The sequence below is a fragment of the Chinchilla lanigera genome, unplaced genomic scaffold (genome assembly GCF_000276665.1).
Source record: "Chinchilla lanigera isolate Chin_1 unplaced genomic scaffold, ChiLan1.0 scaffold00036, whole genome shotgun sequence".
NCBI lineage: Eukaryota > Metazoa > Chordata > Mammalia > Rodentia > Chinchillidae > Chinchilla > Chinchilla lanigera.
The window spans coordinates 8,164,574-8,177,005 of NW_004955437.1; the positions used below are offsets into that span (position 1 = coordinate 8,164,574).

The window sequence follows — 12,432 nt, forward strand, 5'->3', positions numbered from 1 at the left end:
AGACATGCTTGGCATCCAGCCCCACAGCAAGCTGCTCATTAACTCCTGGCCTCAGGCAGGCCGCTTCCCCTCCCGGCCGCTTCCTCTTCTGTGCGGGGATGATAACGATCCTGCCCAGGGAGGCCGGGTGGAGATAAGTGGTCTCCACCTCTGTGGAAAGCCGCCTGTGCTCACATCCTGCGAAGCGCCATAGTTACACAGGAACGGGCTTGGGAGGCCGACAGGTCACTCCAGACAGGATGCCGGCCTGGCCTGTCCCAAGCGCTGCCTGGGGTGTGGGCAGGGCGCTGTCCTAAAGAGGAGCAGGGCGCGCTGGGCAAACACACACTGGTGCTGGGGGCTGACCCCCTCTGTGTGCCACACCCTGCCGTGGGCAGGGCCGGCGGCTCACATTCGGGGGCGGCAGTCGCCCCCCAGGCGCCTCACCCATCCGCCCCTTCCCGCCAGGAAAGCTGTCTGCTCTCCCCTGCCCTTCCTGAGGGAGAATTCCTGCTGGGGACCTCACGGGGCCAGGGGAGGGGACAGAAGGTCGGCTGCTGACTGCAGCAACAATTTGGTGTGGGGGTCCCGGGGATAAGAGCAAGCTCTGTGGCCCAGGGAACGAGGGCGATGACTTGCTAAGCCTAAGGCTCGGGCCCCGAGTGAGGACAGCTGGACGAGCCTGTCTGCCTTCACGTCCTGCTCACCATGACACCAAGGCCCGGGGGGAAGCACATGCTTATGACAGCAAGAGAGCGGCGTCAGCCAGTACGTCTCTGACGTCCACCAGCCCCCGGCTGGCCGTGGCCACCACTGTCCCTCAGCAAGGAGGAGCCCGATCCTGGCCGGGCCACACCTGCCTGCAGCTGCCCTGTGTGCTGGGACCACACAGCCAGAGGAGCAGGTGTGTCAGAGGACTGGGACATTGAGCAGACCACCACCGCCTGACTTCCGCGACATGGGACAGGCCCTGCAAGTTCCAGGGACAGCAAGGGGAGAAGGGCCTGGTGCCAGCTGGAGGGTGCGGCTGCAGCCCTTTTGCACCCACTGGGCCTCACTGCAGGGCCTCTTGGTCCTGCTGTGACCAATCTTCCCTGACAACATAGAGACCACCACCCAGCACCGGGAGGGCCTGACACACAGGCAGGGTGTCTGGAAATTGATACCCAGCAGTGGCTCTGCCCTGGCTGCTGCCTTGGGGAGGAACAGGACACAGAGCAGGAGCTGGGCACAAACAGGACCCAGAGACAAGGCCTGTCCCCAAGTTGAGGACGAACCCCGGCCTCACTCCTTCCCTGCGCCCAGTGGTCATCAGACACTGAGTTCTCCTAGATTAACCTCGCGGCTTCGATGGCAATGGCATCCTCTCCAGGTGGACTCGAGTGGAAGAAGCAGAAAGAACAGGAGGCCGGGTGTGGTGGTGCATGCCTGTAATCCCAGCACTTGGGAGGCTGAGGCAGGAGGATCATTCTGAGTCTGAGGCCAGCCTGGGCTACAAAGTGAGCTCAAGGCCAGCCTGAACTGCACAGCAAGAGCCTCTCAAAAAAAAAAAAGAAAGAACAGCTGAGGGGAAAGGGGCTCCTGCCACAGAAGGGCGCTGGGCAGGATAAGCGGCACCGGGCACTGTCAGACCTGGGGGCCCCGCTGGCCACTCTCCGGAAAAGCTGCGCTTTACAAGCCCGGCACTGGTGACATGAGTGACACTTTACACCGTGTCTCCTCAAGTCCTGTTTAATGGTCTCACCAAGACTCAAGCGTGCCGGGCTGGTTAAGGGTGCCCCACAGCCACGTGGGAGCCAGGGCCTAAGGGCACACTAGTGGCCCCTGCCTCTCGTCAGGCAGGAGGCTCGGCCAGGGCCCCAGACAGCGCACGGCCTCGGGGTCAGCCCCATCCCGCGGCAGTCGCCCTCCCAGCCCTCTTGGAACTGGGGACTGCAGCTGTCCCTTCACTTCACCTGAGCAAGTCAAGTTCTAGGCCAGGGCTTCCGGGAGACAGGAAAAAGTGACCACAGACTTGTCAAAAAAGCCAAGGCCACCCCAGACGCCCACCCCTTCCCAGAGAAGACTCCGCAGGATGACTCCACTCGCTGGGCCAGAATTTAAAAATAATTATATTAATAATAAATATGTTAAATTACATTTAAAACAATAAATAGAAAAATAAACTGATAAATAAAATCAACAGGTACAAAATGTTCCAAAATTCCAACCAAAAAAAACACACACATGAATGGACAGACAGACAGCCGACAAATGGACAGAGAGGGTGGGGGAAATGCAATCACAAGGACCCTTCACAGTTGGCGTCACGGCTCCCTCACCTGGCCACCCTCTCCCCTCCACGGCTTGGGGACCAGGAGCCTCGGGGTGACGGTGGCAGGGCCCCCAGCAGCGCAGGGAAGCACGTGGTCTGCCTTGGTGCCTTCTGCACGGCAGCCCCGGAGGCGCGACCGAGGTCGGCCGGCAAGGCGGCACCTAGACGGGCAGGTCGGTGCTGTTGTGCCGTGTCTTCCGGGCGGTGCCGTCGTCTCGGGGCAGTGCCCGCTGCAGGCTGGACATGGCCGCAGTCTTCTTAAGGTCGATCACGGCATAAGAGTCCGAGCTGGGCCCCTTGGCCCTGGGCGTGGAGGGGGTCTGGGCCCCCTTGGGCCGCTCGCCACCCCAGCCCTTGAGTTCCACCTGGATGTAATTGAGCTGCCGCGGAGGCTCTGGGCCTGAGCGGCGGAAGTCAAAGCTGAAGACCCTGGGGGAGCCGCGGCGGCGGGTCAAGGGTACGGGAAAGCCACTATGGCCGCGGGCGGTGGCCCGGGAGCCGGCGGGCTTCTGCAGCGGGGTCTCGTCCTCCTCCCCCTCGGGGAAGCCGTTGGAGGAGGGCGTGAGCCCGTCCCGCGAGTCTCCGTCATCCCCGGGCTCCCCGGCCTGCAGGTGGCCGTGGCTCTCCCACACCGGGGGCAGCGGGGGCAGGTTCTCGTAGTGCAGCAGCGTGGCACGGCGGGGGGCCGGGCCGCCCCAGCCCGGCTCCTCGGGGCTCAGTCTCCAGCCGGGGCCGCGCTGCAGCCCCCCGCCCACATTCTCGTAGGTGCACTTGGGCTGCTCGGGACACTCGGAGGGACCCTCGTTGTTGTTGTTGTGCTGGGGCGCGTCCTGCAGGCTGGGACAGAGGCTCTGGCACTTGAGCACGTGCCGCCGGGCAGGCGTGGGTCCCAGCACGAACTTCACCTGGCCTGGCTGCAGGAAGACCTGCGGGTCCCTCGGGCCAGGCTCCCGGGCCTGTGAGGGGAAGGGCGTCCGCCCCTCAGGCAGTGGCTGCAGGCAATGCCGGCTCCTGCGGTGGTCGACCTCACCGGCAGGAGTGTTGACATAGGTGTGTGACTGCAGGACGTCCACGTGCAGCAGGGCCCGGAGGAAGGGAGGGCAGGAGGGACAACGGGAGGTCAGAGGCTCAGGGGGAAAAACCTAGTTTCCCCTCCTCCCGCGCCTCCAGAACTTCCTGGTACATGGCCTTTCTTCCTTTTCTTCCCCTTCCCATGATCCTTCTTGGTAGGAGGTGGCCATGTTCTCAAACCCCGTCCCCACCCAGACACTGGCAGGGCCAGGCTGCCGCTCACCTGCTCATCGGGGGCAATGAGGGCATTCGTGGATTCCTCCCCGAGCGAGGGGTGCCGCATGCTGCTCGAGGACGGCCGCCGGGGAGCGGAGCATCGCGGGCCCTCTCCAGGGCAGCTGGGGAAGCCATTGGAGAAGCTGGAGATGGTGTATCCTAGAGCTGGGCCGGGAGACAGGCCAGGTGAGGGGTGTTTAAACCACCTGACAGCGGCTGGCAACCGCGTGCGAGTTGGGTCCTAGAACGCCTCTAACGGAGGGGCCACTCGGGGCTGAGCCCCTGTGCACCGCCACTCTGAGCTCAGCCCGAGCTGGCCGCCTCACTTCCTCCAGGAGCGCCTTCCTTGAACCACCCATAGCACCCTGCTCACCCTACACCGCCAGGGAGCCCCAGGGAAGCTCCTCAAAAGCAAGCCCTGCGGCTCTACCCTCTGTCCCTGACGGGCAGTGAGCGCCGGGCAGCTCTGGCTCTCCTGCGGCAGAGCCTTGGCCAGACACGCCAGAGCTGGCTCCAGGGGAGGCGTGTGTGGCCCAAGGAAGGAGGCAGGAAGCTCCAGACAGTGGTTTCCATGGAAACCCAACATCTTCCTGCCTGTTCCAGACCATGAGTTGATCCAAGGCCCAGGATGCCACAGCCTCAGCCAAGTCACCTGACTGGCCCAGCGCAGGCCCCAACCACCCTCCGGAGTGGCTCTGATGATGGGAGACTGTCCTGAACGAATGTCCTGGCAGGCTGGCTCCCGGCACCCACCCCTCCCCACTCGCCTGTGTCTCCAGGGTCTGCACTTGTGCTCTCGCTGGGGACCCAGGGTGGGGGGGCGCCTCACCGTTGGGCTGCTGGGGGGTCCGAGGGAGGTCGAGCTCGGCAGGGTGGCTGCTGCGGGTGACAATGACTGGCTCTTCCGTCACGTTGATGCTATTGCACTGCATCAGATCCTGAAGGAGGCTGAAGATTTCCTCGGCCCTGGAGCACTTGAATGCAAAGATCCCTGGATAAGGAGAGGAGGAGATGGAAGCCGGACGCCAGGCCCGCGCAGATGGCTGAGGAGCTGGACAAGTGCGCATGCGCAGGAGGGGTTGCCGAGCCACAGCCCGAGCCTCCTCACCCTCACATCCTCCGGGACACTCCAGAATCCCGAGTAACCGAAGCAGCTGGGCGCCAGGGGCTGTCCCCACAGCTACACTCGCTGTATCTTTCAGGGAGCTAGGGATGGAACCCAGGACCTTGTACACAGTAGGCAAGGAATCTGCCCCAGCCCAACCCACCGCATCCACTACCCTGGGGCCAAAACAGCCCTGCAGCTATATCCCCCGTGTATGTGGGCGACATCGCCATGGACAATGATGGCATGAGATGCACAGGCCTTCCCCATCTTTACCTGCCTGCCACCCCTGCTCTCCAGAAAAACGAGCCCTGCCAGTTCCCAGCCCTTAGCCCGACACATCTGCCCAGCAGTGCAGCCACAGCTAGAGCATCTGCGCTGGTTACAGCTGTCACTGGATAGCTAGCCCAGCGCCTGGCTACAGGGTGAAGGCCTCCTGTGCACAGGTCCCTGCCTCCTGGAGCGTGAGCTCAGGGGCAGGAAGCAGGAAGGACAGGCACAGCTGAAGGCCGACCTGTCGGGACAGGCGAGGGTCTGGGTGCACTCGGCTTCTCAGTCCTTCCATCTCCAACTTGGCCGCTCAGTGTCCCGGGAGCGGCAGGACACTGTTGGGGCACACCGAACTCGGGATCCTCGGATGGCCCCGGCATAGGGCCACCTGCAGTGTTGCCATGATGGGACCTGGGGCTTGGGGAGGCCACCTGGGGCGAGTGTGTGTGCACAGACCCACAACCAACACAGCACAGGCTGCAGATGGGGCAGTAAGGACATTATTAAATGACACCGTCACATCCAGTATGGACAGCTGTGGTCTGCAGGAACAGGATAGGAAGGACAGTGGAAGCAGAAGCACTGCTCTGCCAGGGGATGGTGAGACCCAGCAGATACAGAAGCCTAAATTTTGGAAGAGGCCCATGCCAGGGCCTGGGCAGCCAGACACAGATGAAACTTCCCTAGGGACCAGGTGGCCTCCTCTCCCTCTGCTCATTCAGCATTACTGCCTCTGCCCATGACTCCCAGGCCCGGGCACGAGGGGGCAACGTGACCTGCGGGAATGTCTTGCGGCTTATCCCTCTGCAGTCACAGGCCCTACCTGTGGTCAGCGCCTGCCAGGCAGGACACCCTCTGTAGGGCTTACGCCTGGACCCTCGAAGTCAGGGCCAGAGCTGCAGCAGCCAGAGCCCTGATCCCACGAACAGGCCCCTCCCCATCTCTGGCCGCAAGGAGGGAAGGAGGGTGCCCCACGGGCGGGACTCTCAGTTGTGGGCAAAGGTGAAAAAGTCCTGCCTCCCCCATCTCACTCCACGGAGCCAGTGTCCCCCGCCTGCCCTGTCCCCCTCCTTATTCACAGGCTCGGGGCACAGGACTGGAAGTTGGGGAAAGTGTGTCCCCACTGAGGGCAACAAAGCCCTTTGGAGCTGGACCAGCAGGGCAAGAGTCATGTGCGGCTGTGGAAAGGCCTGGCCAAGGACAGCGACCTGGTCCTACCAGGCTGTGCAACACGGGGGCCTGGCTGGAGTCCCCGTGAGTGAAGGGACGAAGAGCCATGGCCTGAGAGTCTACAAAGTCCTGCAGTAACAGGCTGTGTGCCCTGGGCCAAGACCCTGCCCCGTGCTGGGCGACTCCTGCCAAGTCCAGGGCTGGGTTGAGTGTGGAGCCCCCTGTTGAGGCCACAGCGAACTTCCCAGCCCGCCAGAACACGCGCTGAACCTCCCAGCCCAGCCCAGCCCAGCCCAGCCGGCCGGCGCACTCACCCTGGCCGGTCTGGCAGCGGCGGCCACTCTCGAAGGAGAAGAGGTTGGAGTCATAGCCGTAGCGCCGCAGGCAGAGGTAGGGCCAGCGCACGGCCTCGCGCCGCTGCAGGTGCAGCACCAGCTCGCTCTGGGTCAGCTCCATCACCCCCACACCCAGCTCCACCCCCTCGTCATCCACGTTCGTCACCTGGGGGGACAGGGTCACGAGTGAGACCCAAGCCCCCCGAAGGCAGGGGCACGCAGGGCTGGGCCAGAGGGAGGCTGGCACTCTCATGTGCCCGCCCCAGACACCACGAACCCCTGCCACTGCAGCACGGCGGGCAGAGCGCAGCCAGATCCACCTGAGCTCTCAGGGCAGATCCACCTCTGGGGCCTCCGTTTCATCATCTGGACACAGAGGGGAGAGGCAGGTAGCTGACCTCCAAGACCAGGCGATTAGATGACCGATGTTAGGTGACTTGTGGCAGCCCGTGGCTTAGTATCCGACGACCAGATGTTCATGAGGAAGGGGGTTAAGTATAAATGTACAATTGTGCCGGGCCTGGTGGTGCAAGCCTGCAATCCCTGCACACTAGAAGGCTGAGGCAGGAGGATCACAAGCTCCAGCCTGACCCTGTAATTTAGTGATTTAGCAAGACCTTGTCTCAAAACTTTAAAAAATCAGCTGGGCGTGGTGGCACATGCCTGTAATAATCCCAGCACACTGGGTGGCTGAAACAGGAGCCTGGTTAACTATGCAACAACAGCCTGTCTCAAAAAAATTTTTTTTTTTTTGGTTTTTCTCCGGTACTGGGAATCGAACTCACGACCTTGCGCTTGCCAGGCAGGCGCTTTTGCCACTGAGCTAAATCCCCAGCCCCTGTCTCAAAAATTTTTAAAAAATCAAAAAAGGTTGGGGATATAGCTCAGTGCACAGGTCCTGGGTTCAATCCCCAGTATCCTTTCCTTCCCCTTCTGGAACAAACCAAAATTGTAAGTCCTGGGTAGAGTCAGGTCTAAGGCATAATCAATAGATTCTGCGGCCACCTCCCACAAGGGTGAGCTCCCAAGGACGCCCTCTTCTGGTGAGTAGGGCAACTACACCCAATGTGCCCAGCGTGGGGAGGTGGCGCCCCCTATAGGGCAGGCCCAGCCTCATTCCCCATAGCAAACCACACACACAGGGCTCACCAGGCACCAAGCACAACTTTTTCTCCAAAAAAGAGGTGTATACATAGTGACAGAAATGCAGGCAGCAACTAACACTCCTAAAGCACCACTCTGTTCCTGCAGGACAGCATTTCTTTTTGGTGCCAACAAGAGAAGTCAAAAGTGGCAGAGGTCTGGGCCTTTCTCTTTTTTTTTTTTTTTTTGGTTTTTCTCCGGTACCGGGAACCGAACTCACGACCTTGCGCGTGCCAGGCAGGCGCTTTTGCCGCTGAGCTAAACCCCCAGCCCCGTCTGGGCCTTTCTCACCCAGGCTACCTCCCCATGCCGGACCTCAGCCTGTCACCTCACTGTCCCCGGAGAAGCTGTGGCACTCGAGAGCTCAGGGCTGCACCCAGAAAGCTACGGGGAAAGGAAGGGAGGAGGCTCTGGGTACCTTGAACTTGGTGGGGTGGTTGTCGGGGACGCTGTCTCTGCTCAGGCAGCCGCAGCAGCCCCCCATGGTGTCAGCGCAGCTGGCCTGCCCTAGGAGGAAACGGGACAAGCAGGTTACCCGCCTGGCTCCAAGCGGCCTGGGCCCTGCAACTGCCGACTCTGTCCAGCAGACTGGAAGACACAGACCCTCCGTCAAGGAATTCACCCTCATCCGGGGCAGACACTTTGGCTAAACATTAATTCAAGCTGGACAGTGCTGAGCACTCACGTAGGGGGATGGAGAGGCCTTCTCGGAAGCATCCATCTGGACCTTGGAAAGTATGCAGGATTCCAACCCACGGGATGGGATGGGAGGGAGGGGCCGGAAGTGACCAAGCCCTCACTTGGACTCAGCTAAGACACCGTCCCTTGCGAGGCCCAGATACCCTGGCCTATACCCCTCCCCTTCCTCTCTTTATCCCTTACCCATTTCCCCTTTATACCAGTTTTCTCTCTTCCTCCTTAACCATTATCCCAACATCCACCTGAAATGTATCTTTTTGATGTCTTCTTCAAATGAATTGTTACATTATGAGCATAAGGACATATTCAAAAGACTGAACACTTACAACAGCACATTTTATAACCATGGACCCTGCTTACGGGGGGATGGTGAGGGATAAAGAAAGACAAAAAAGAAATTTACAGGTTCTGGGGACTGGGAGGGTAGTGCCTCAGATTGGGCAAAAACAGAGACCTCTTGGGCTGGCCCACTTTTATTAACCAGTGAGAGGCGCAGGGGAGGAGTAGTATATTTTTCCTGGAGCCACAAGTACAGTAAGAAGGAGGTAGCAGAATGAGGAACAAGTTTGCAAAAGGCCCCAGGTTTGATCCCAAAAACCACAAAACAAAAACAAGCTGGATATGCTGGGTGTGATAACACATGCCTGTAATCCAAGCACTCAGGAGGCTGAGGCAGGAAAGTTCCCAGCATGGACTACATGGTGAGACCCCGTCTCAAAACAAAAACAAAATGCTGGCTTTGCTCCCCACTGACCAAAGGGGTGACTGCGGGTCTATTTTACTCTTCCCTGCAGGACTGTGGCACATGGAGTACGTCACAACAATCAGGGCTGTGCCCAAGATGCAGAGGATACCAGCCAGGCCTGAGTCACTGAAAGGAACAAGAAACACAGGGACGAAGCCAGGTGTGCTGTGTGCCTGTCATCCCAGCACTCAGAAGGCTGAAGCAGGAGGATTGCAAATTTGAGCCTGGACTGGGCTGCATCGGGAGCCCTGCCTCAAAGAAAAGAGAAACGCACCTTTCAGCCAGAACCACCACCTTCCAGTAATGGGCCAAAATGACAAACACAAAGGGAAAGAGGAGGGGAAACGCTCTCCAGGCCTTTTAGAAAATACGGGCTGTTCCTTTGGCCACACACATGTGAATCTACAAAAAGCGTTGATACTGCAGACATCAAGGGAATGGGTACCGTGCAAAAAGGAAGGCCACACAAACAGCACGGCAAAACTGCAAGAGCCTACAGTGTTACCCCTGCCCACAGGACTAATGTTCATATTGAGCATATTACACACTCAAAGAGTTGAGATAGTGTCCTCAGATGTGTCAAGGAAAATGATCAGAAAAAGCAGGCCAAAGAGTAAGGTACCTGGGCTCAACAGCGCCAGCCTGCCCCTCCCAGAGAAGCGGACTTTGTGAGAACCAATGGGACGGAGCCTGAGCTGCCGGAACCTGTTCCCTATGAATTTATGGCATAAGCTGGGGATGGAGTTCTGCCACTCAGCACCTAATTAGCGGCTAAATGTTCTAGGCCCTGCTTATAAAATAAAAAATCGTCCTGTGTTGTGAGGATGGTTTTCGTAACTGAACAGGTGTGTGGCACCCTGACCTCAGAGAAACAAGTATTTGGAGCAGATTCTCACTGTACCCAGTTAACTGTGTCAGGTCTTTCCTCTTTGGTGTTTTTCTTGCTGAAAGATTTCTTGCTGAGGTACTGTGCAGGTGTACAGCCAAATGGCCAAGTATGTTTGAAATACTGGTATTGGTTTGAAGATCCTCTAAATGGCGGGGCGCGGCGGCGCATGCCTGTAATCCCAGGGAGGCTGAGGCAGGAGGATTGTTGTGAGTTCGAGACCAGCCTGGGCTACAAAGTGAGCTCAAGGCCAGCCTGAACTGCATAGCGAGACCCTGTCTCAAAAAGACCAAAAAAAACCTTCTAAATCACCATGGGGAAAAGAGGTATCAAAGTAAGTGGAAGTCAGTGTATGGCATTTCAGTTAAACAAATTGTTTATTTCTGGGTTTGGGTTTTTTTTTGTACCAGGAATCGAACTCAAGACCTCCCGCTTGCCAGGCAGGCGCTGTGTCGCTGAGCTAAACCCCCAAACCCCTTAAACAAATTGTTTAAAGCACCCAAAAGAGAAAGAGACAGAGAGACAGACCCATGGACCAGTTCTAATCCAGTTTTAAAGGGTTAACTTGCTTCGAAATTAGTGGGATTAGCTCTCTAACATTTCTGCTGAGCATGGAAAGGCTTGAGCACTCCAGTGACCCATACCCCCCCAAACATGCCAACGTGTAGCTCTTACCTCAACCAGGCCATTAGAGGACCTGACCATGGGAGGGGCATGGGGAAGGGTGCCCACTTTATTCCCCCTGTCCTTGGTGGGATGTCATGGCGGAGTCTGCAGAGAAGTCACCTGGATCCCTCTGGGACACACCTGGGGCTCACCTAGCACAGGAGACAGAGATCACAGATTAACAGAAACCCTCCAGCCACACCCCTAACTGTTGGAAACTGACCAGCTGACTGTCCATCCCCCCAGGACATCTATTCTGAGTTCACCAATGAAGAAAGTAAGATCATGGGCAAAGGGACCACAGATTTCAAGCCCCTCACCAGCTCCCAGCATCAATAAATTTGATGTGTACAAGAGTCCAAGACCTACTAAGTCACCTTTACATCCTCTCTGAATTCTGTTACAAGCAACACTCAAAACACCACCCTACCTTTGCAGAGAATTTTAACTCTACAAGCAGCTTTCTCAGAAGGACACTGGAATGCACTAGAAATTCCAGATGCCAATATTCCAATATTTGTGTTTCTACTTGTTTTTCTTTGAGACAGGGTCTCACTGTGCCGTTCAGACTGGCCTTAAACACATCAGGTAGCCTAGGCTGGCCTTGAACTCACAGCGATCCTCTTGCCTCAGCCTCCTGAGTGCTGGGATTACAGGTATGCACCACCATGTCCAGCTGGACGCCACTATTCTACCCCACGTTGTTACTCCTTAGTATCTGGGAGATTCCAGAGGGTCAATCCCTCTCACCATGCCTGATTCCCACCCCAAGGTCTTAGTTTTTAAGGGAAACATCTGTAACTGCGGGGCTTTTAGCTGAAGTAACTTTTCGAGATAGGTATGTAAGGTCAACGTTCAAAAAAAGTTTCTTCTTCCAGGACTGCCTCTTTCAATCTCGCATTTGGAAGATGGACTGACTTGACTGTTCCCCAAGCTTGGAGAGGCTCAATTTTAACATAAACATTAGCAACAAGCCAACATTTTGAGGGCATCTGGCCCCAGGTAGACGAGTCAACACAGCTGGGTTTTGCAAACCCTTAAAAAAATCCCACTTCCTGCACTGGAAAAATATTCCCAAGACCGGTACCCTGCATGCTACGCTTGCATAACTCCCAAGTAGAAGGACCCCCACCCTCGTGGTCTGACTTGTTCTTTGGAAGAAGGAGCAGGTGCAGCAACTGTGCACAGCCTGAAAAGTCAGGTGCCCGGGGAAACACTGGGCTTAAGCTGCCTGGCAGTGAGTGACGTGCGAAGCCAGAACTACCGGCAGAGCCTTCGGTAGGTTACCTGTCCTAACTCCATCTCTTTTTCTGCAAGGGGGGACACATCATCAGATAACCCATCCAGGATTACGCTGGACAGGAGGTTGGGAGGAGGCGCTGATCTGGGACAGGTATGGATTGAGGACAGGAGGTACAGACCCTCAGAGGGACTAAAGCTGTGTAAGATGGCTTGGGGCAAGGAATGTAGGTAAGAATTTTGGATTTAGGCATGGAGCAAAGGCAACGGTGGGGACGCTCAGGAAGGATCCAAGGAATTTCAGGACGTTGGCAGCACTGAGAGGCACCCCCCAAAGAGTGGTGCGTGTGTGGGCGTTTCGGGTCTGCGGAGTGAGGGGGTGCGGGGGCTCCAGGGTGGGGGAGGGTGGGGCCTGGGCGGAGAAGCTGCCTGGTTCGGGGCTATTGGGGGATTTCTGGACGCCCGCAGGGAATGGAGGAGGTCGGCCGGGAGTCCAGCCTGGTCCCCGCCCCCAGCCCCGGGGCTCTGCAGCCCGCCCGCCCGCCCGGGCTTCCTAGGGAGGGAGCGGAGACTGCAGCGCGGTGCGACGCGGTC

At 58.0% G+C, this 12,432-nt stretch overlaps 1 protein-coding gene across 6 annotated transcripts in view; it reads right to left on the reverse strand.

Annotated features, from left to right (window-relative positions):
* Window positions 1-2,150: 2,150 nt before the first annotated feature.
* Frs3 (fibroblast growth factor receptor substrate 3) overlaps window positions 2,151-12,432 on the reverse strand; it is a 15,828-nt gene continuing 5,546 nt past the window's right edge. The window contains exons 2-7 of one of the 6 annotated variants that reach the window (XM_005389701.2): window positions 10,609-10,751; window positions 8,022-8,110; window positions 6,440-6,626; window positions 4,410-4,571; window positions 3,588-3,745; window positions 2,151-3,351 (exon numbers count right to left, since the gene is read on the reverse strand). In XM_005389701.2, the coding sequence (XP_005389758.1) occupies window positions 2,455-3,351; window positions 3,588-3,745; window positions 4,410-4,571; window positions 6,440-6,626; window positions 8,022-8,087 (1,470 nt within the window). In that variant the 5' untranslated portion in view covers window positions 8,088-8,110; window positions 10,609-10,751 and the 3' untranslated portion in view covers window positions 2,151-2,454. Of the gene's footprint in view, window positions 3,352-3,587; window positions 3,746-4,409; window positions 4,572-6,439; window positions 7,046-8,021; window positions 8,111-10,608; window positions 10,752-12,432 lie in introns of those variants that run through there. The other 5 variants (XM_013517053.1, XM_013517056.1, XM_013517054.1 and 2 more) reach the window with 5 other exon arrangements.